Raw genomic sequence first — 21,862 nt, 5'->3', positions numbered from 1 at the left:
ATATTGTAGTTGGAAGAAAGAATCTAAAAAGGAGCACAAAACAGCTGAAAAAAAAACAGCTGACAGTAGCTGGGAAAAAAAAGTTTATATTTACCCAAAGAAGGTGAAGCAGAACAAAATGTGAAAGGATCAGTAAAAGGTTGTAAACAGATCTAAAGATTTGAAGGGTGTAAAATGAGCTCAATTCATTTTCTGTGAGGAAAAAAAAAAAAAGGGCAGAAAAGGCTAAATATTTCAAAAAGCTAAAATTGCTCCTAAACGAGCTGAATGTTTTGATATATGAGCTGTTGAAATAACACAAAAATCGAGGAACGAGAAAGATGCGGAAAAATGTACGGAAGAGAAATGGATCAATAGTGTGAACGCTTCATAAACATTCACACTATTAAAACTGCCCCAAAAGGCGACAGGCGAAATGAATTGTATTAGAACTGCAAGGCGTTTAATTTTTCCTGAGCTTTAGCAATTAGCCCTGTAAGGGACAAAATGAAGAGGTCAGCATACGCCAAAATAAATAATTGGATTTCTGGAAGAGTATTTTTGCCTGAAATCTTCTCTACTGTTGACTCATTTTAGCTGTGAAAACAGTCAACTCATTTCCAGTTGGCACAAGTGTGAACACCTACTCAAACCTGCTCAGCATAAATATCCCCTGCAGAAACCAATTCGGAGTCAATAACGGAAAAACCCACACCTTTGACTAAAGTAGCATCATTCTGCAGCTCTTCCTACGATTTCGGTTCTCTCTCGGCCGATGGCTTGTTGAATCCTGGAGGTTCTCGGCTGACAATAAAACAGGAATGAGCTCCATCCTGTCTCGTACGAGCTAGACTACTTCCTGTTACTGCGTGAGTAGAAAACGGACCACCCGGGTCCTCTTTCAGACACAATATGAGGTGCATGAGGATGTCTCGGAGACTGAAGTGTCTCCAAAATGACAATTCATCAAGTCCCCGGACCAAACGCGACTTGTCTTTCTCGCCGAGTTTGATGCAAATAAAACAACATTGCAAACACAAGGAGCCGCAAAACGCATGCAGCAGTCATTGCATAAAACATGAACGCAAAAAACAGGCAGAAGTGGGAATTCTCTTTAGGTGATGTAATCCAAAGCAAGCGTACATCTGTTGAGGGTTATTTTTAGAATAAAAAAAATAAATAAAAATGCTGTCTTAATCACTATTTTATAAATCATGGGGAGATTAAATCGAGCCAAGTGTTTGAACAAGCGCTGGTATTTATGAGATTTACAAATCTCATTTCTTCTGAGCAAACAGAACGGAGGAGGTTCATCCAACAAGATGACCAACTCTGACAAAACTTTTAGAGTCCTCCTGATTCGGTAACGCTTCTTGAGTTTGGTGGGACACGTGTGCATGTAGGACTCTGAGAACTCAGGATAAATTAAAAAAACAGAATATATATTTAATATAAGAAAAAGAAAAAGGCTGACGTGCAGCAAACTTACATGACCACTGGGGAGACACGGAGGGAGACATGACCAGAATGCCATACAAGATCATGTCCAGACAATGAGGAACACGGAGATGCAGAATTAGATAGATGCTCACGAATAGACAATGACAAACACCTGGGGAAGGAGAACAGGTGCTGGAGGCAGGAGCTGAATACCACCTAACCTTGGAAAACACAAAAGTTGGTAAAACCGCATTGATTTATATAGAAATAGTTACATTTTGATGTGACAGTAGCTGAAAGTCTTCCCCAACAGGTGTCACCAAAACAGCTTAAAAGCTCGTGCATGAAAGGCGACGGGTGATACGCGTTCCTAAAAAAAGTTACAGGTTTTAATGTGAAAGCTGAGCTAGAAACCTGTTGTTTTTCTGTTTATAGTTTCTTCTGTACAATTAATCTGTAATCTTGGTATTTTAGCTGTTCATGTATGAAAACATCTGGTGGTGCTAAATAGTGCACTCTGACTTTAAGTATCTGTAACTTTTATTTTATTTCACTTTAACAATTTCCCCCCTCAAGATCCCCTTTAGTCCTTGAGCGGGGACTGGTTCCATTTTGTCTTCATATACCATTTTTATTTTATTTATTTATTTTTATCTCTAAACATTTTAGATGGGCCCACTGGCTTGCTTTAACTTTTAGCTGCAGGTATGCTTGTTTTAGGATTCAAGTTCAAGTCAACTTTATTGTCGTTTCCACCACATGTGGTACATGAGGTGGAAGGGAATTATGTACACAGGGTCCCAGTTACACCCAAAAATAGCAAAATATAAAGTATAAAAAGAAACTGTCAATAAGGATCAAGATATACACTAAGATATACGCTAAGCAAACGTCATGCGATACGCGAAAAGATCTAAGATATACGTTAAACACTAATAATGTAAAACAAAACGATGTAACAACAGCAGCCCGAACATGAGATAATTCAGATAAGAATTTACTTTTTCACTGTATTGCTCGACTCTGTTTGGCTCGCTTTAACGTGCGTGGGGCTCCCTTTAGCTTCTATTTGGCTCCGTTTAACTTCTGTTCGGCTCCCTTTAATTTCTAAGTCTCTTGCATTTAACTTCCAGTTGGTTCGCTTTAACTTCTGTTCGGTTTGGTTTGCTTTAACTTCAGTTCAGCTCACTTTAACTTCCATTCAGCTCACTTTAACTTCTGTTGAGTTCACTTTAACTTCCAGTTGGCTTGCATTAACATGGGGTTGGCTCACTTTAACTTCCATTCGGCTCAATTTAACTTCTAGTTTTCTCACTTTAACTTCCATTATGCTCACTTTAACTTCTGTTCAGCTCACTTTAACTTCCAGTTGACTCATTTTAACTTCCATTCGGCTCACTTTAACTTCTAGTTGTCTCACTTTAACTTCCATTATGCTCACTTTAACTTCCGTTCAGCTCACTTTCACTTCCGTTTGGCTCACTTTCACATCTGTTCGGTTCACTTTAACTTTTGTTTGGTTCATTTTTACTTCTGTTTGGTTCACTTTAACATCTGTTTGGCTCACTTTAAGTTTCAGTTGGCTCACTTTAACTTCCACTCGGTTCACTTTAATGTTAGTGTGTCTTGCTTTAACTTCCATTCAGCTTGCTTTAACTTGCATTCGGTTCGCTTTAACTTCCAGATGGTTCGGCTCCCTTTAATTTCTAAGTCTCTTGCTTTGACATCCAGTTGGTTCGCTTTAGCTTCCGTTTGGCTCACTTTAACTTCAGTTCGGCTCGCTTTAACTTCAGTATGGTTTGCTTTAACTTGCGTTCTGTTCACTTTAACTTCTGTTCGGCTCATTTGAACTTCCAGTTGGCTCACTTTAGCTTCCAGTTGGCTCGCTTTAGCTTCTGTTTGGCTCACTTTAACTTCTGTTCAGTTTAACTTTCGCTTGGCTCTTTTTAACTTCCAGTTGTCTTGCTTTAACTTTGGTTTGGTTCACTTTAACTTCCATTCATCTTGCGTTAACTTTAATTTGGTTCATTTTAATTTGTGTTCGTTTCGCTTTAACTTCTAGTTGACTCGCTTTAACTTCTGTTCGACTCGCTTTAACTTCAGTATGGTTTGCTTTAACTTGCGTTCCGTTCACTTTAACTTCTGTTCGGCTCATTTGAACTTCCAGTTGGCTCACTTTAGCTTCCAGTTGGCTCGCTTTAGCTTCCAGTTGGCTCGCTTTAGCTTCTGTTTGGCTCACTTTAACTTCTATTCAGTTTAACTTTCGCTTGGCTCGCTTTAACTTCCATTCATCTTGCTTTAACTTCAATTTGGTTCGTTTTAACTTGTGTTCGTTTCGCTTTAACTTCCATTTGGCTTGCTTTAACTTCCAGTTGGCTCACTTTAACTTCCAGTTGGTTTGCTTTAACTTCTGTTCGACTCACTTTAACTTCCGTTCGGCTTCCAGTTGGTTTGCTTTAACTTCAGTTTGGCTCATTTGAACTTCCGTTCGGCATACTTTCACTTCCGATTGGTCCGTTTTAATATTGGTTTGGCTCGTTTTTAACTTCATCTTCAACAAATTTTAGCGAAGTCATTCAGTACTGGCCTTCCACAAAGAAAATGCCCATTTCTCTTGTCCCTTTTCTGTTCTGTCCATCTAGTGTCTCTGAATGCGTCACCTCAGGAGGATTTTATGGAGAATATAAACATGCAGGCATTCAATAAGAGAACGTGTGGACACGAAATTAAAATAAGCATGAAGAGAACATCTTCCTCCTACACACACAAACACGTTCAAAGCCATGTTCCTGTGTTTTTGCCAAAGACAGCAAAGCCCCCCCCCCCCCACCACTCCCCCCACTCCCATACCAGAGCTAAATCCCACCTGCTTTCATCTGCCAGCGCTGCAACAGAGTGCTCACACACTAAATAGGCTCCTGCAATTACATTCCTCTCATGAGGAGAGGCTGAGATGGAGTCAGGAAGACGGGGGAAAACAGATGGAGATGAAACAGGAATGGATTCAAGATAAAAAAATAATATCCATCCACATCAAGAGATGATCACTTTTAATCTTTAAATTTTGATGGGTGAAGAGGAGAGAGACAGTGATGAGGAGGAGGATATTGACTGAAGGATGGAATGTAGCAGCTCAGATGGCTGCTGGAGCACATTCTGCTCACACTTGTCCTTGTTTGTCCTTCATGCGTCTCATTGCTTCACATTGCATATCTATCACGCTTCACACTCAATTTTTTACACATTTCAGAACTGACTTCTTCATCTGACGGGGCTGCAAGTGTTTTTAAGTAAACCCAATTCGCTGTTCCAGTGAAACCAGCAGTCTTTGAAGGAATTCATATCGTCCATTCCTCTGAATACCTATGTTTTTTTAATCAAAGATCTGTTCGTGCTCAGCATATGTGGCGACGATTAGTCTTTGCTTCTACTAAAACAAATTTTAGCTAAATATTTATAACATTTTGAGCGTTAAAGCCAACTATTAACATCTTTAATTAGCCATTAGCTGTAGCTGTACGTCCAGTTATATTGAGAGGTTCATGAGATATTTTGCTAACAGACAATGCTGTCCCCAACAGTTAATGTCAAAGTTTTAAGCTAACATCTTGAATAATCTGTTCATACAGTGGAGCTTGAAAGTTTGTGAACGCGTTATAATTTTTTATATTTTTTGCATAAATATGACTTAAAACATCATCAGATTTTCACACAAGTCCTAAAAGTAGATAAAGAGAACCCAGTTAAACAAATGAGACAAAAATATTATACTTGCTCATTTATTGATTGATTAAAATGATCCAATATTACATATTTGTGAGTGGTAAAAGTATGCAAACCTTTGCTTTCAGTACCTGGTGTGACCTCGCTGTGCAGCAACAACTACTAAATGTTTCCAGTAACCGATGATCAGTCCTGGAAGAATTTTAGCTCATTCCGTCGTACAGAACAGCTTCATCTCTAGGATGTTGGTGGTTTCCTCACATTAACTGCTGCGTCAGGTCCTTCCACAACATCTGGATTGGATTAAGGTCAGGACTTTGACTTGGCCGTTCCACAACATGAACTTTATTCTTCTTGAGCCATTCTTTGGTAGAACCACTTGTGTGTTTAGAGTCACCGTCTCACTGCATGACCTTCTCTTGAGATCCAGTTCATGGACAGATGTTCTCACATTTTCCTTTAAGATTCTCTGATGTAATTCAGAATTCATTGTTCCATCGAATGACGGTAAGCCGTCCTGGCTCAGCTGAAGCAAAACAGGCCCAAACCATGATACTACCACCACCATGTTTCACAGATGGGAGAAGGAATGCAGAGTTTTCATTTCTCCAAACATAACACTTTTCTTTGTAAAAAGTTTTATTTTGGTCTCATCCGTGCACAAAACATTCTTCCAACAGTCTTCTGGTTTGTCCACATGATCTTTATCAAACTGCAGACGAGCAGCCATGTTGTTTTTGGAGAGCAGCTTCCTCCTTCAACCTGCCATGACCACCATCGTTGTTCAGTGTTCTCCTGATGGTGGACTCATGAACATTAGTCAATGTGAGAGAGACCTTCAGTTGTTAGAAGTTCCTCTGGGCTCCTTTGTGACCTCGCTGACTGTTACACACCTTGTTCTTGGCGTGATCTTTGTTGGTCCACCACTCCTGGGGAACAACGGTCTTAAATTTCCTCCATTTGTGCTCAATCTGTGTGACTGTGGATTGGTGGAGTCCAAACTCTTTACAGATGTTTTGTAACTTTTTCCAGCCTGATGAGCATCAACAACTTTTTCTGAGCTCCTCAGAAATCTCCTTTGTTCCTGCCATGACACACTTCAACAAACATGGTGTGAAGATCAGACTTTGATAGATCCATGTTCTTTAAATCAAACAGGGTGTCCACTCACACCTGATCATCATCCCATTGATTGAAAACACCTGACTCTAATTTCACCTTCAAATTAACTGCTGATCCAAGAGGTTCACATACTTTTACCATCACAAATAGTTTTGTCTCATTTGTTTAACTGGGTTCTCTTTGTCTACTTTTAGGACTTGTATGAAAATCTCATGTTTTAGGTCACGTTTATGCAGAAATATAGAAAATTATAAAGGCTTCACAAACTTTAATGCATCACAGTAATAGCTCAGCTAAATGCCAACGTTCAGCTTAACTTCAAAAGACCTCTTTCTTGTCTTTCAATATCAATAAAATCCTGATTTTGCTTTAAAACAGAAATAAAAGGCACGGTTTGAATAAGACGACTCAAGATTTTCCCACTTATTAGTTGCTTATTCAAATCTGAGACATTCGTAAACACAAACATGTAATGGTTTAATTTTTTCCAGTTTTCTGCATTAAAAAGGAACAAATATCTGGGTACTTCTTTTTTAAACCATCCAAACCCTTTATTCCTCTTCAGGGCACAGTTTCAGGAACACAACACAAGAAGAAGCCTCGTGACGTGATGTTTACCTCGCTCCTCCTGGACCAGTTTGTGATGTTTGACTGGAGCCGGACAGTCGACTGTAAATCACAGTGATGCAACAGTCAGCTAATAGACTCAGACAGCATAATCTGGCTAATGGCTCACTCCCTCTTTCTGAAGATGGATGGGATGGGTGTGCGTGTCTACTCTATTATAATGACCGCTGTGTAGTCTGCTCGTGAGTGGATTATACCATAGCATACCACTTTATTTATAAAGCTCTTAAAATGAGCAATAAGGCCAACCAAAAGGCTGTACCAAATAAATAAATAAAAGCAAAGGACACAGGGTAAAATACATATGATCGCAAATACCTTAGAGGCAGAACAAAGCAGAGAACAGGACCAAACTGGATGTCGTTGTGCTCGCTACGTCTCTCTTTGCCTCTGGATTATGAAACCTCAAGCACCTGAATGAATCAAATAACATCCATACGTTCTCTTATGTAATGCCAGAGTGTGGGTTTATTCAGTCTATCGCTACACGCTGACATTTAGTGGTTTGTGTGTCTTGTGATCAGTTTGTCATGTGTGGGTTTTTAAAGTGATTATATTGTCAGTGTGGCTCTCTTTTCCATTTATCTCTGAGGTAATTTTGTACAATCATCGAGTCTTTTTAGGGTTCGACGCCTTACTGTGTCTTCTTGGTCCTCGTTTTGAGTCAGTTTGGTCCTTTTCTCTGATTTGCTGCACCTTTGGGCAGCTGTGGCTGAGTGGTTAGAGCAGTCGTCCTCCAATGCAAGAGATGGGGGTTCGAATCCACCAGCAGTTGCATGCCGAAGTGCCCCTGAGCAAGACACTGAACCCCTCATTGCCTCCAATCATCGGTGTATGAATGGGATAAAGCACTGATTAGTCTGTACAGATCTAATAGAGTGCTGTATGACTGAGCAAATGAGGACACAGATTGTGTTGTAAAGAGCTTTGAGCGTCTTGATAAGATAGAAAGGTGCTATATAAGTACAGTCCATTTTACTATTTATTTTTACCTCTATTGTACTTTATTGTGTGTATTTGTGATACTTTTCTGTGCCTCGTGGTGTTTTATGTCTCTTTGTGCTCCCGTCCTGTGCTTCATTATCGTTTTAGTGCCTTGTTATATCTATTTGTGGTACCGTATTTTTCCGACTATAAGGTGCACCAGATTATAAGGTGCATTAAGCTAAATAAGTCCATTATGACAGAGTTTTGAGTGTCGTGTACCACATAAAATCAGTTTGTGGTCAATAAGCACAACCAGAATTAATACATAAGGCTCACTGTTGATTTAAGAGAAAATTCAAGGATTTTAAGTGCGCCTTATAGTACGAAAAATATGGTACTTCTCAATGTCTTGTGATCTTTTTCTGTGCCTTGTTGTAAATATCTGTGGTCCTGTATCTCGCCTCATTGATCCTGTTGGCTTCGACACGTCTGTGGTTATGTTGTCCTTGTTATGTCTCCTTTAAATATTTTTGTGCTTCCGTTTCTTGTTTGTTATTTTGTATCTCTGCATTGGTTTAGTTTTTTTTGTGGAAGTTCTACATTTGTTCCTCTTTATGACCTTTTTGTGTCACCGTATGCGACTTTGGTTTGTCTTTGAGGCCATAAGTGGGTTTTTTTGTGTTTTTTTTTTAGATCTGTTTGTGCTTTGTTGCATCTTATTTTAGTCATTATTTTGATCAGGACATGTCTTTTATCCCCCACATTAAAAACACTACTAGAACCTCCTTCTTCCACCTGCGTAATATCACTAAAATTAGAAACATCTAGTCTAAAAATTATGCAGAAAAACTGGTTCATGCATTTGTCACGTCTAGACTGGACTATTGTAATGGTTTATTATCTGGGGGTCCAAATACTTCTTTAAAACGTCTTCAGTTGATCCAAAATGCTGCTGCCAGAGTCTTAACTGGAGTTAGTGGGAGGGATCATATCTCTCCAGTTTTAGCTTCTCTCCATTGGCTCCCTGTCAAATCCAAAATTGAATTCAAAATCTTACTCCTAACCTACAAAACCATCAACAACTTAGCTCCATCTTATATTACAGATCTTATCGTTCCATATTTTCCCAGATAGAGCACTTTGCTCTCAGACTGCAGGTTTACTTGTGTTTCCTAGAGTTTCCAAAAGCCGAATGGGAGGAAGATCTTTCAGTTATCAGGCTCCTCTATTGTGGAACCAACTTCCAGTTTCTGTCTATGAGGCTGACACGTTGTCAATCATGTCAAACTGGTTCAAAACCAACAAAGTCCATGCTCAATAATCCAGGTATGCAATCAAACAAATTTCAGTCAAGTCATCTGGATAGTTTCCACTTTGGAGTAAGCTGTTGGGGGAAGAATCAGTTTTGTGTTGTGTGTTTACTTGACTGATGAAGCCTTCTGGATGGAAGGTGAAACGTTTCAGAAAAAAAAAAAGAAAAACCGCCCAGATGATCTGACTGAAAATTGTTTGATTGCATACCTGGATTATTGAGCATGGACTTTGGTGGTTACAAGTGAATAATTTTCATTTTATATTATTTCCATCTTAACATGCGATTCTCTACCTGCCATTGTGTATCTGTTCCTCTCAAACCCAGCCAGTCGAAGCAGATGGCCACTTGTCCTGAGCCTGGTTCTGCTAAAGGTTTAATTCTTCCTCATGAGGGAGTTTTTCCTTTCCACTGTCGCCTTCATGTTTGCTCAAGATGAGAGTCTGCGATGGAGTTAAATTCAAAGCAGTCTGCTCCTCTGATAATTAATGTTAAATTATTATTTTTATATTTAAATGTTTCTGTTCAGTGCCCTGAGATGACTTCTCTTGTGACTTGGTGCTGTATAAATAAACTGAATTGAATCACGATGTGTTTTAGCTTCTCATTCCATCACTTGGTGTCTCATTAAGATGTTGGGTCGCTGCGGTGATTTTGTAACTCGTCGTTTAGAATTGCTTTATCATATACGTTGTTGCCTTTTTGTGGCCATTAGAGTTTTGTTTCTTCTTGTGATTGTGTTTATTTTTTAAATCTCGTTACAGTAAATACTTTGTCTTCTTTTATGTGTCTAATTTTGTGACTTCTAGTTTTTTTGTTGTGGTTATTTTGTGTCTCATTGCTTTAACTGCCGCATGTTGATGTTTTGTTTACTTTGTAAGCTTCAATGAGTCAAATACAATCTAGGATTTCCTTGTACCATAAAACCAGCTTGGACTCTTAAACTGAAATGGGAAATGGACTTGCAGAAAACCATATCAAACTCAGTTTGGTGAAAGATCATTTATTCATCCTCTATCTGTCTGAGACATGCTGTAATTCAATTCAAGGTGGTTCACCGGCTGCACTGGCCCAAATTGTTGCTGTCCAAGATTAAAACTGACCTGGATCCTGCACGTAACCACTGTAAACAAACTCCAGCTACACTCTTACACACATTCTGGACTCGTCCAAAGCTGCGAGGCTATTGGAAATTTATTTTTGATCATTTCTCTGGGATTTTTTATTTATTTTTCAATTCAACCTTTATTTATACAGGTTAGTCTAACCGAGCCTCAAGTACTCATTTACAAGTGAGACCTGTTTGGACAGACAAAAACAGTGGTTAACTGGACACATGTAGGAGTTGGAGGCGAAAAAAATTCCTATCAGACTTTTTTCTTGGCTGAGAAAAACCCCTAATATTGAAAAAACACCTCGCACAAACAAGCACATATTTACGTAGACATTCTGCATCAGAGACGAGAGCGGTCAACAACGTCTACAGATGCTCTCGAGGTCACTGTAATCAGTCAATGTCCTCCGGTGAGATCCATAAACATTCTCGAGGTATGTCGAGGAATGGCCAAGAATAACCCCTGAGTATCCAAGAGCCCTGAAATGATGGCAAAGTTTTTTCAGTGGGGTTTCATCTGGTTATCAGTTGAAAATTCCTCAGGGAGGGGGTGGTGAGCGTCAGATCACATTTTCTCCAGGCGACTTTAGATAAGATGGCCTTCAAGGACACCAAGGCGACCAAAATTTAGATAAACACACGGTTGTTTTGGGGACAGGCAGAACTTAATGACATCAACCTTGAGTCTGTGTTTGGTCCACTCGGTTCCGAAATGTCCAAAATAACATGACCACACCGATGGAACATGTCTGAGTAAAAATCCCCAAGATCTGATCCATCCAGCCCAAAGCATTTGAGTCTGGGTATTCGAGACATGAAACCAAACCATCATAAAGGCAAGCAGCATGATCGGGTCCAAATTTGCTGCTGGCGACTTCCTTGATTGTAGATAAAAACCAGGACCAGCTGAATCCAAAAAGCAGGAACCAGTTATCGTGAATCCAATTAAATATGCGTCCTTAAAATCCACAGATGGCAGCAGAGATAGACACATCATCAAGTCTTCCAGTCGATGAGATATCCAGCTGCGTACGTGCCAACAGGGTAAATCGGCTCGCCCCAAGCCTGTCTTCTCTTGAAGAAATGTTGGAAATTGAGCTGAGGGACCAACTGGTCAGAACAAGTCCATAATTATGGTTCGGAAGAAATGCAAGAGAGTCTCAGAGTCTCAGAAGCAGTTTCACCGACAGACAGAGCAGCAGAGCGGAGAGGGAGGGAGGGAAGCATCCGATCTCAGCTTGAGCAAGTGGTGAAGTGTTTTAAACAAAGAACATAGGTGAGGTACAGACAACAATAGACAATCATAAAAAACCCACAAAATATGATATGTCGAAGGCTATGATATATATATATATATATATATATATATATATATATATATATATATAGGATATGTGGAAAAGCTGTACCTGTCACCATTCATTTCATTGTTTGGGGTGGTCCTTGTGGATGCATCCTTCAGCAAGTATGCGGGGGATATGATTGCTTTTTACTCTCTTCTAGCCAGGAGACTTATTTTATGCAGATGGAAGGATCTCAACTTCACCACTTGCTCTTGCCGAGATCGGACGCTTCTCCCCTCCCTCTCCGATATGCTTTGCTGCTCTGTCTGTGAAACTGCTCTGAGCCTCTCTTGCGTATCTTCCGAACCATAATTATGGACTTGATTTGATCAGTTCGTCTCTCAACTCAATTTACAACATTTCTTCTAAGAGAAGACAGGTTTCAGGCGAGCCAATGTGCCCTGTTGGAATGCACACAGCTGGATATCTCATCGACTTTTAAGACTTGTGGATTTTAAGGACGCATATTTAATTGGATTTACGATAACTGGTTCCTGCTTTTTGGATTCGGCAGGTTGCTGGTTTTATCTACAATCAAGGAAGTCATTGGCAGCAAATTTGGACCCAATCACGGTGCTTGCCTTTATGATGGCTTGGTTCATGCCTCGAGTACCCAGACTCAAAATCTCAGGGATTTTACTCGGTCACGTTCCATCGGTGTGGCCATGTATTTTAGACATTTCGGAACCGAGTGGACCGAAACAGACTCAAGGTAAATGCCATTAAGTTCTGCCTGTCCCCAAAACAACTGTGTGTTTATCTGAATTTGGCTCCCCTGGCTGGCCTTGAAGGCCATCTTATCTGAATTTGCCTAGAGAACATGTGATCTGATGCTCACCACCCCCTCCCTGAGGAATTTCCAACTGATAACCAGATTAGCTGAATAAACATTGTGTCATAATTTCAGGACTCTTGGATTCCCATAGTCGTTATTCTTGGCCATTCCTCGACATACCTCGAGAATGTTTACGGATCTCACCAGAGGGCCCCGGCTGATTATTCCATCTTTATGAGAACTCTTACAATGACCTCGAGAGCATCTATGAACATGCTGACCGCTCTCGTCATCCCTCTCTGCAGAATGTCTACGTCACTATGTGCTTGTTTGTGCGAGGTGTTTTTTAATATCAGAGTTTTTTCTTCTCAGGCAGGAAGAAAAAATCTGATAGGAATTTTTTTGCCTCCAATTCCTACATGTGTCCAGTTTCACTACTTTTTGTCTGTCTAAACAGATCTCACTTGTAAATGAGTCTTCTAGGCTCAATGTGACTTATCTGTCTAAATAAAGGTTGAATGACTCTGCATCCCCTCGCATTTGAACACTGGATATGACAAGCTGTGTGTCATATTCATTTGGAAAATATTAGATATACTCTGAAAGGAAATGTTTTTTATGTTTTTAATGTATTTTGGAATTGGTTTTATTGGATTACCTAAGCTTTTTAAAGTTTCATGGCATTTTTAACTTGTGTTGTTTTGTATGTATGAGCCATATGCCCAAGATAAATCTCCATCTCATGAAATGTTATGGACAATAAAGTTATATCGATTGACTGTTTGACTATGAGATTTTGGGACACTTTGCAGCCATTTATATCTTATAGTGAAAGTATGTCAATGCCTGTCTGATGTATTCATGTCTGTGGAGCTGATTCGCTATGGGAGGGGTAGGGTGGGAGGCGATTTTGCTGTATATTGTGTGTTAATGTTTGTGTGTGTGTTTGTTTCAGGTTACATTGTAGGGATCAATTTTGCAAAAAATCATTCATTGTGGGAACCAACTGTTCTATATGGGGACCAAAGCCAGGTCCCCCATAAGCAGAAGTCTCGTTGGGGGGTTAGGTTTAGGGTAAGGGTCAATGTTAAGCTATAGAAAATGAATGGAAGTCAATGCAAAGTCCCCAAAACATACGTTTACAAGAACGTGTGTGTGTGTGTCCTTGTTTATGCTACTTTGTGAGGCCCATTTTTCCAACTTATACTGCATTGTGGGGACCAACTGCTCCTTATGGGGCCCAAAGCCCGGGCCCCATAAGAAGAAGTCCCGTTGGTGGGTTAGGGGCTAGGTTTAGGACTAAGGTGTGAATTGAGGATGTGTTAGGTTTAGGGTTAGGTATGTACTGGTAATGGTTAGGTTATGGATAAAGGTCATGGTTAGGCTATAGAAATGAATGAAAAATGAACGGAAGTCAATGCAAAGGCCCCATAAAGATAGCAAAACAAACCTGTGTGTGTGTGTGTGTGTGTGTGTGTGTGTGTGTGTGTTATTAAAAAAAAATATTCGTGCACATTTCGCACCAGAGAGCAGAGCTGTTAAGTGAGATAAAGTCAGAGTTCCCTGCAGAAATGTATAGACATTTGCATTTCAGTAAACTTTATGAAAGGCATATGTTAATAAAATTATGAGCTCAGTAGTTAAACAAGCCAGGTTATTACAGTGATTCATTGTGCAGGTGAACCAAAAGATGGACGATAAACAATAATTCAGCTCATTAAATACGGCCCCCTGGTTGAAGGTAATGCGTTTTTTAAAAGCACAATCTGCACTCAAGCCCATTAAACGGACATTTATATTTAATGCTGCAACCTAATGGAAAGCTCTCAGTCTTTAACAGCATCAGTTGCTTGGAATCAGAAATTCAAGACCTAACAACAAGATGCGACTCGATCCCGAACTGCTGAGAGTCCGTGTTTATGGGTTTATCTACAAGCGATAAGGCTGAAGCAGAACGCTCGTTTCTCCCTTCAGGAAATCCATTTAAACTTAAGAGCAGCTGACGATGAGCTGCAGTAAAGACAAGATGTTTAGGGAGGAGAAGAAAAAAAAAAAGTAATTTTCTAAATAAATACAGAACGTTCCACGCACTGATCAGTCTCCTCTTGGTATTCAACCATGATTTGCATGAAACCCCCATGTGAACGACCACAGAGCTGATTTAAATGCGTTCATGCAACATCTAATTAACCACAGAGCCGCTGAAGTAGGAGTTCAATTTGACACAGTTACCACAGCTGCTCGAAATATGAAAACAGAAACAAACAGGTGCCTAACGTAACTGTTCCGTTAAATCCATAAATCTGATAAACTCCATGTGAGATTAAAAGTAAGACAAAACACGTTTATGGAGGTTTTTTTGTGTCATAAAGTTGAGTGCAGTGAGATTTAAGCTTATTACGTTGAGCCATAAATGTATTCCTGTTTGGTCGCTCAAGTCAGCACAAAATATGGCAAGCTGTATTACCAAATAATCAAATTGCAACCGTATGTAGATTTCAATACTAGTCTTTCTCCTGCTCCCGTGATATTCTCACTAATACGAAATTAAATTTAAGATATTTACAATCATCAGTTGGTAGAGCGGTCGCCTCTCAGTGAGAAGATCGCCGGATCAAATCCCGATCCGGGGGCCTTTCTGGGTGGAGTTTGCATGTTCTCTCCGTGCATGCGTGGGTTTTCTCCGGGTGCTCCGGTTTCCACCCACATACGAAAAACATGCATGTTAGGCTGATTGGTAACTCTAAATTGTCCCTAGGTGAGAGTGAGAGAGTGACTGGTTGTCTTGTTTGTCTCTATGTGTCCCTGTGATGGACTGGAGACCTGTCCAGGGTGTCCCGCCGCCTCTCACACAGTGACTGCTGGACATTGGGCACCAGTGACCCCTGTGATCCGAAAACGAAGACGCGAGTTAAGATAATGGATGGATGGATATTTGCAATCACATTAATAGAAATACAATTAAAGACCCTCGGTCCTAGAAAAATATTGGTTGAACGTGTCTAGAAACCCTCAAAAAGTGTTTGATTTGACTTTTAAATGTACTGGGTATGTTTTACAAATGTCTAGTATAAAAAATAATGACTTTTTTTTATATTGTTTTCATTATGGTAACCAACAGTTATTGGTATTATTTCCGTTGTTGTATAACTGTTCCTATAGAAATTATTCTCATAGCCCCATGTGTTCAGTAACAGCAGATATTTCTTTACAATATTAAACATTAGATACTGTAAACTCATAGTATCACTAAGTAATCAAGCCCAGAATTCACCAATCAATAACCTGAGACACAGTAGTCATCACCCATAGTACAAGGTTTTTTAATAGTTTTTTCCATGCCACAGTCTGATGGCAAAACAAAACTACTGATCAGGCGCAATAATAACCCCACACTGCCTAACTTCACTTGTCATGTGACATGGTTTACTTTCTATACAGTGTAGATAGAAACTACTTTATTCTTGTTTTTATTTTATTTAGTCTTGTGTTTTGACTATGACAGAGAGAGCTCTGCACATGTTGTGCCTGGATTGTTGGTCTGTGCACAAATGGCAACGAAAGAACTTTGTACCGTTGTTGTACCTTTACAGGAGTGTGGTGTGATTATATGGTGAAACAACTTGCCATACTTTGCGCCAACTTGAACAAGCGCACAGGCAGATTTCAGCGCAGACATCATTTGCTCAGCCTAATATGAACACAACAGTCTCACTTGGTGCGTAACTGCATGAAAAAAAAATGTCCACACTTTCTAGTCTACCACACACTGTGTCAGAATATAATATAGAATATATAACAGATTATAGAATAATCCAGTCCGGACCGCTCACAGATTGAAAACATTTGACGTTTTATAAAAATGAAAAATAGACCTTCACAGAGGAAACAGCTGGGAACTACTTTTGAGATGTGTTGCTTCCAGAACATTTAAAATCAGCTTATTAAAAAAAAAAAAAAAAAAAAAAGGGTAAAACTTCTTAAGTATTTGATACGTTCAATATTTTCTACTGTGAATAAAATATGGATTTGTCATGAGAATTAAGGTAAAGGTTTATGGATGTTTATCACTGCTAATGTTAAATTAATGTGTGCGAGGTCAAAGAGTTATTTTTCTGTCTCAGAGAAGAGCCTGCAGGCACCTGACGCCTCCGAGTCTAAGAGGTCGAGGTCATCGTGCTGATAAGCATTATAAAAACACTTCCTGCAAACTGTCCGGGGTAGATCTTCGGAACCGGGGCTTCAATGAAACATTATTATAAGCTAGAGTGAACTCTGCCCTTACAAGTAAACTGGGTTAAAAAATCTCCTGTGTTCGTGTGTGACTCTTTTTAGCTGAGTCAAGTCAAGTCACATTTATTTATATAGCACATTTAAAACAGTAACTGTTATCAAAGTGCTTACCAAAAAAGAGCACAGCATCAAATATTAATAATAACATATTACAGCAATAAAAGCATGAAAACATTAAATATAATGAGAAACAATGAAGTACTAAATCAAATCACTCTGTGTTAAAATGTCAGGGAGTAAAAGCAAAATGGATGAACACAATCATCAACAACGAAATACCAAATGAGATCACACCGTGTTAAATGCCGATGAGTACAGGTGTGTTTTGAGGAGAGATTTAAAAATAGAGACTGAGGTGGCCTGTCGAATATTGATGGGCAGATTATTCCAGAGTTTAGGGCCCATGACTGAAAACGCCCGATCTCCTCTGAGCTTCAGCCTGGTTTTTGGTACGGCCAAAAGCAGCTGGTCTGATGATCTCACGGCCCAAGAAGGAGTATAAGGATGAAGGAGGTCAGAGAGGTATGAGGGTGCAAGGCCATTAACACACTTAAATGTCAGCAGAAGAATCGAAGCCAGTGAAGAGAGGACAGAACTGGAGTAATGTACTCAAACCTGCGAGTTCCTGGTAGTACCATGTATGTTGGAACCATTCTAACGCTGCACCAGTAATCCCAACCCAGTGTTCTAGCCGAGATAAAAGGATACTGTGGTCCACAGTATCAAATGCAGCGGTAAGGTCAAGGAGTACCAGGACTACAGACTGACCAGAGTCAATTGCCAGAAGAATGTCGTTGCAGACCCTAACTAAGGCTGTTTCAGTGCTGTGCAATTTCTTAAAGCCAGACTGAAAGATCTCAAGAATAGAATTTCCACTCAAGAACTCGTTTAATTGAGTGAAAACCATTTTCTCCAAGTAAGTAAGTAGATAATGAAAGTATATTTTATCCAACGGGATTAATGGGACTTTTAAATTGTGTTCACTTTGTATTTTACGCAACGTAACCCAACGTTTTTGTGTTTAGGGTTGTAAGAACATTACATCCATAAGTATTTACAGAGGGTGGGTGGGTTGCGGCAGGAAAACTGTGCTGTGACTGGTCTTGAAATATTTTCTGGTAGGTGGAAAGTGTCAAAATAAAACGAACGCCAGGAGCACAGTTACTCGTTAGTGGTAATGATTTAATTACCCATTGATGCTACGGCTCTACAGAGGACAAAAACACTTCCTCAGATCAAATATCCACAGCAAACATGCAAAAGACTCAATCTAGCTGTCATTACCGCCCACGGCCATGAAAGATTTGATCTTTTCCCGTTCATTAGATGCACGTCTACGACTGGTTAACTTCTGGAGTCCACCTGATTTAAATTAATACAGTTAATCAACGTTAGCCGACACAAATGGTTGTAACTCAGCCAACGTCTGAGCTAAACTTTAGCGTGGTAGTAGCCGAGACTCATATCCAACAGCTTTCCCACATTTTAGTCCAATACCTGACCTCATTCAATATTTTTTTTTACCCTAATCAAACTAAAGGTCTGCATATCACCTGTAGCCTTTCATGCCACTGTTTTAGGTTCATCTCATGTTCAACATAAACAGGAAAAAATATTCATTAATTTCCACAGAAACCATCTCAGATCTAAATTGTTCTTTTGACCCTGACTTGTGAACCATTCAATTTTGACAAACGCTCCAAAAGACACAAACGAAAACTCGTAAAAAAAACATTAAATTATTATAAAATACATAATCTTCGTCAGTAGACCATTAGAAACTAAGCTGATGTTGGGATTTTGGGCAGTAGCTTCATTTGCATCAGGGCTGCACAATATATTAATATTTTATCATCGTAATATCAGGGAGGCTAGGGGTTTAGTGGTACATGTAATTGTACTGCGACAGTTTGGTACAGACGTTTTGTAAAGTGAACTGATGATGAATACGTAACTTACAGGTGATGAAGGCTCCCAGAGAGGGTGCACCTTTCTATAACCATAACCCATACCATAAGCAATATACGTTTATATGATCTAAATACTACACACCAAACAGAACATGGTTGGATTTCCTGTTTGCTTTAATCAGCTGTGTGGAGAAAACTCTGCCACTGATCACACAGCTGCAGCAGAGGTGCGGGTATGGCAAGCAGTTGCAATGCTTTGAAGAGTACTATGGTAACTAGACTGTACTTGTAGCATCTTTCTATCTAATCAAGGCACTCAAAGCTCTTTACAGCACAATATGTGCCTTCATTTACCACCACACCCACATTCATACAGCAACTCTACTAGATCTCTCCAAAGATAATCTGAATCTGTAGAGACTAATCGGTGCTTTAGATCAGTGGTTCCCAACCCTGGTCCTTAAGGAACACCACCCTGCATGGGTTAGACGTTTCCCCACTCTAACACACCTGATTCAGTGATTTAATTACTTCATCAGGTTCTGCAGAAGCCTGCTAATCACCCGTTCATTCGAATCGGATGTGGCAAAACAGGGAAACAACTCAAACGTGCAGGACGGAGTTCCCCAAGGACCACGGTTGGGAACCACTCACATTCATACCAGTGGTGTAGTCTACCTTTTTGTAGTGGGTATACTGTGCTTAAAAACCAAAGTACACCGGCTAGTTACACAACGTAATCATCAATTTGTTTGGATTTTTAAGCGTATTGAACATTTCCAAATTTCTCTTGATGTTTATATTTGAATAAATGAACGACAAACTTTGTACAACTGTTGGCTTTGTAATCAAAACATGTTACAGAATTTATAAAACGGTATTAAAGCAAAACATTGCATAACGATTGATTGTTACCGAAGCGTTTAACGCCTCAGTGACACGTGTCTAATGATCACGTATCATTGGGCACTTTTAAGGGGTACACTGAAACTCTTAAGCTTTTCTAGTGGATATACTCCGTATACCCGAGTATCTATACCACTGATTCGATGGGACACACATCAGAGGCAGTAAGGGGGTTCAGTGTCTTGCCCAGGGACACCAACATGTGGCTGCTGGTGGAATCGAATCCCCAACTCTCCCACTGGAGGACAACCGCCTTAACTACTTAGCCACAGCTGCCATTAGTATATTTATTGATATCCCCGCTAATATCAAGCCTCATTTTTCTCACACTATTGAAAAGTTGGGCGTTTTAACTTTTATTTATTTGTCTGCTTTTGATTTCAGCATGCAGTGTGGGTTCAAGCATCATACCATTTTACAGGACACAAAGAGATGTTCGAACCAAATGACTGCACTCACCTGGTTTAGACTGAGCGTAATCAATGAATACAACATGTGGATATTGCCATATTTCCTCAAATTGTGCATTTTTATTTAAGTGGCAGCCTGCAAATGTTCTGTCAAAGCGTAAGTGTGAGCACCTACTTGCACCGACCATCCCCGGAGTCCGGCAGCAGCAGGCCAGCAGCAGCATCAGCACCAGCCCGGGGTCCAGGTGAGGAGGCGCGCGCATCACTGCTCCTCTCCTGGTTGGTTGCTTATTTTACTGGAGCGCTCCCCTCCGGGTCACCACCGCCTCCACACCTCCTTACATCGTCCTCACCGGCAGACACCGCAATGTTTCCTCTCCCAACTTGGACACAAGTAGGTCAGAAGGAGCAGCGGCGGCGCGGCTGGATGAAGCGGAGCCCGCACCTGCTAACAGGTAGTCCCCCGCACCTCGGCTCCCGCACAACGCGCCGTTCACCGGAGAAAAGCACCGACAAGCAGGAAGGAGCTGAGGAGGAGGTCCGGCAGGAGGCTCCGGAGAGGAGAAGACGTCTGCAGGAGGTTCGCTCACTCCAGCAGACAGGCGGAAAAACAGCCAGCAGGTCGACTCCGAGAGAGGAGGAGGGGGAGGAGGAGGGGGGAGCGGAAGAGGAGGGAGGAGGCGGCAACTGTTGATGATATAATCACGTGCAGCCTCATAAATCACATTAATGTCGATTCAGCATCACATCGTTTCCCTGTTTTTATCATATTTTATTATATTTTTTATTTTATGAATTCATATGTCAAAACGTTCGGTGGGTGCTGTGACTTACTGGTTCCAAATTATTCTGGTTTTATTTGACAGATTTCATATTGATGAGACATGGAAAAGAAATGGAGATGTTTAAGATTCCTTCACAAACTCTTCCCTTTTAAATCTGCTTTAGTGTTCTGGCTCTTTTTCTTTTGTGTTAATGCTTTTAGTTTTTAGCTACTGGTCTGCAAGCTTATTGTCAACCTTCGTCTACTTTTAGCTTATCTGGCCTACTTTCAGCTCATATCCAGCCTTCTGCTGATATAAGCTGACCTTCAGCTACTTTTTGTTTATAGACTGCCATTTGCTACTTTAGCTTATAGAAGTGTACTTTTAGCTTCTACTCAGTCTTTACCATTTTAAACCAGCCTTTTGCTGTTTTTAGCTTATAGCCAGTTTTATTTTTTTTTACAATGTTTAGTCAGCATTTTGCCATTTTTAGCAAGCCTGTAGCTACTTTTAGTCAACTTTGGCCACTTTTAACTATTTTCCCCCTACTTTTAATGAGACTTTTGCTATTTTAGCCAGCCTTTAGCTACTTTTAGCCAGCCTTTAGCTACTTTTAGCCAGCCTTTAGCTACTTTTAGCCTGCCTTTGACTAGTTTTAGCCAACCTTTTGCCACGTTTATCTAGCCGTTTGCTACTTTTAGCCAGCCGTTTGCTACTTTTAGCTAGACTTTAGCTACTTTTTGCCAGCCTTTAGCTATTTTTTGCCAGCATTTTGCTACTTTTTAAAAATATTTTGTTACTTTTAGCCTGCCTTTTGATAGTTTTAGCCAAGCTTTTGCCACTTTATCTCACCTTTTGCTACTTTTAACCAGGCGTTTGCTAATTTTAGCCAACTTTTTGCTACTTTCAGCAAGATGTTTGCTAATTTCAGCCAACCTTTTGCTACTTTTAGCCAGCCGTTTACTGCTTTTAGCTGTTTGCTACTTTTAGCCAGCCGTTTGCTACTTTTAGCCAACCTTTTGCTACTTTTAGCCAGCCGTTTACTACTTTTAGCTGTTTGCTACTTTTAGCCAGCCGTTTGCTACTTTTAGCAAGCCGTTTGCTACTTTTAGCAAGCCGTTTGCTACTTTTAGCAAGCCGTTTACTACTTTTAGTCAGACATTTTCTTCATTTAGCCAGCCTTTTGCTACTTTTAGCCAGATGTTTGCTACTTTTAG

The 21,862-nt window shown here is 40.1% G+C and overlaps 1 protein-coding gene across 1 annotated transcript in view; it reads right to left on the bottom strand.

The window, feature by feature from the left end:
• LOC119428850 (fibronectin type III domain-containing protein 4) overlaps nt 1-20,144 on the bottom strand; it is a 50,290-nt gene extending 30,146 nt beyond the window's left edge. The window contains exon 1 of the mRNA XM_037696542.1: nt 20,057-20,144. Within this exon, the coding sequence (XP_037552470.1) occupies nt 20,057-20,144 (88 nt within the window). The remainder of the gene's footprint in view (nt 1-20,056) is intronic.
• Nucleotides 20,145-21,862: the final 1,718 nt, after the last annotated feature.

Source organism: Nematolebias whitei, chromosome 23 (genome assembly GCF_014905685.2).
Source record: "Nematolebias whitei isolate Nwh7 chromosome 23, NemWhi1, whole genome shotgun sequence".
Lineage (NCBI taxonomy): Eukaryota > Metazoa > Chordata > Actinopteri > Cyprinodontiformes > Rivulidae > Nematolebias > Nematolebias whitei.
The sequence above is the reverse complement of the archived record's forward strand: the minus strand, read 5'-3'. Positions and strand labels throughout refer to the sequence as shown.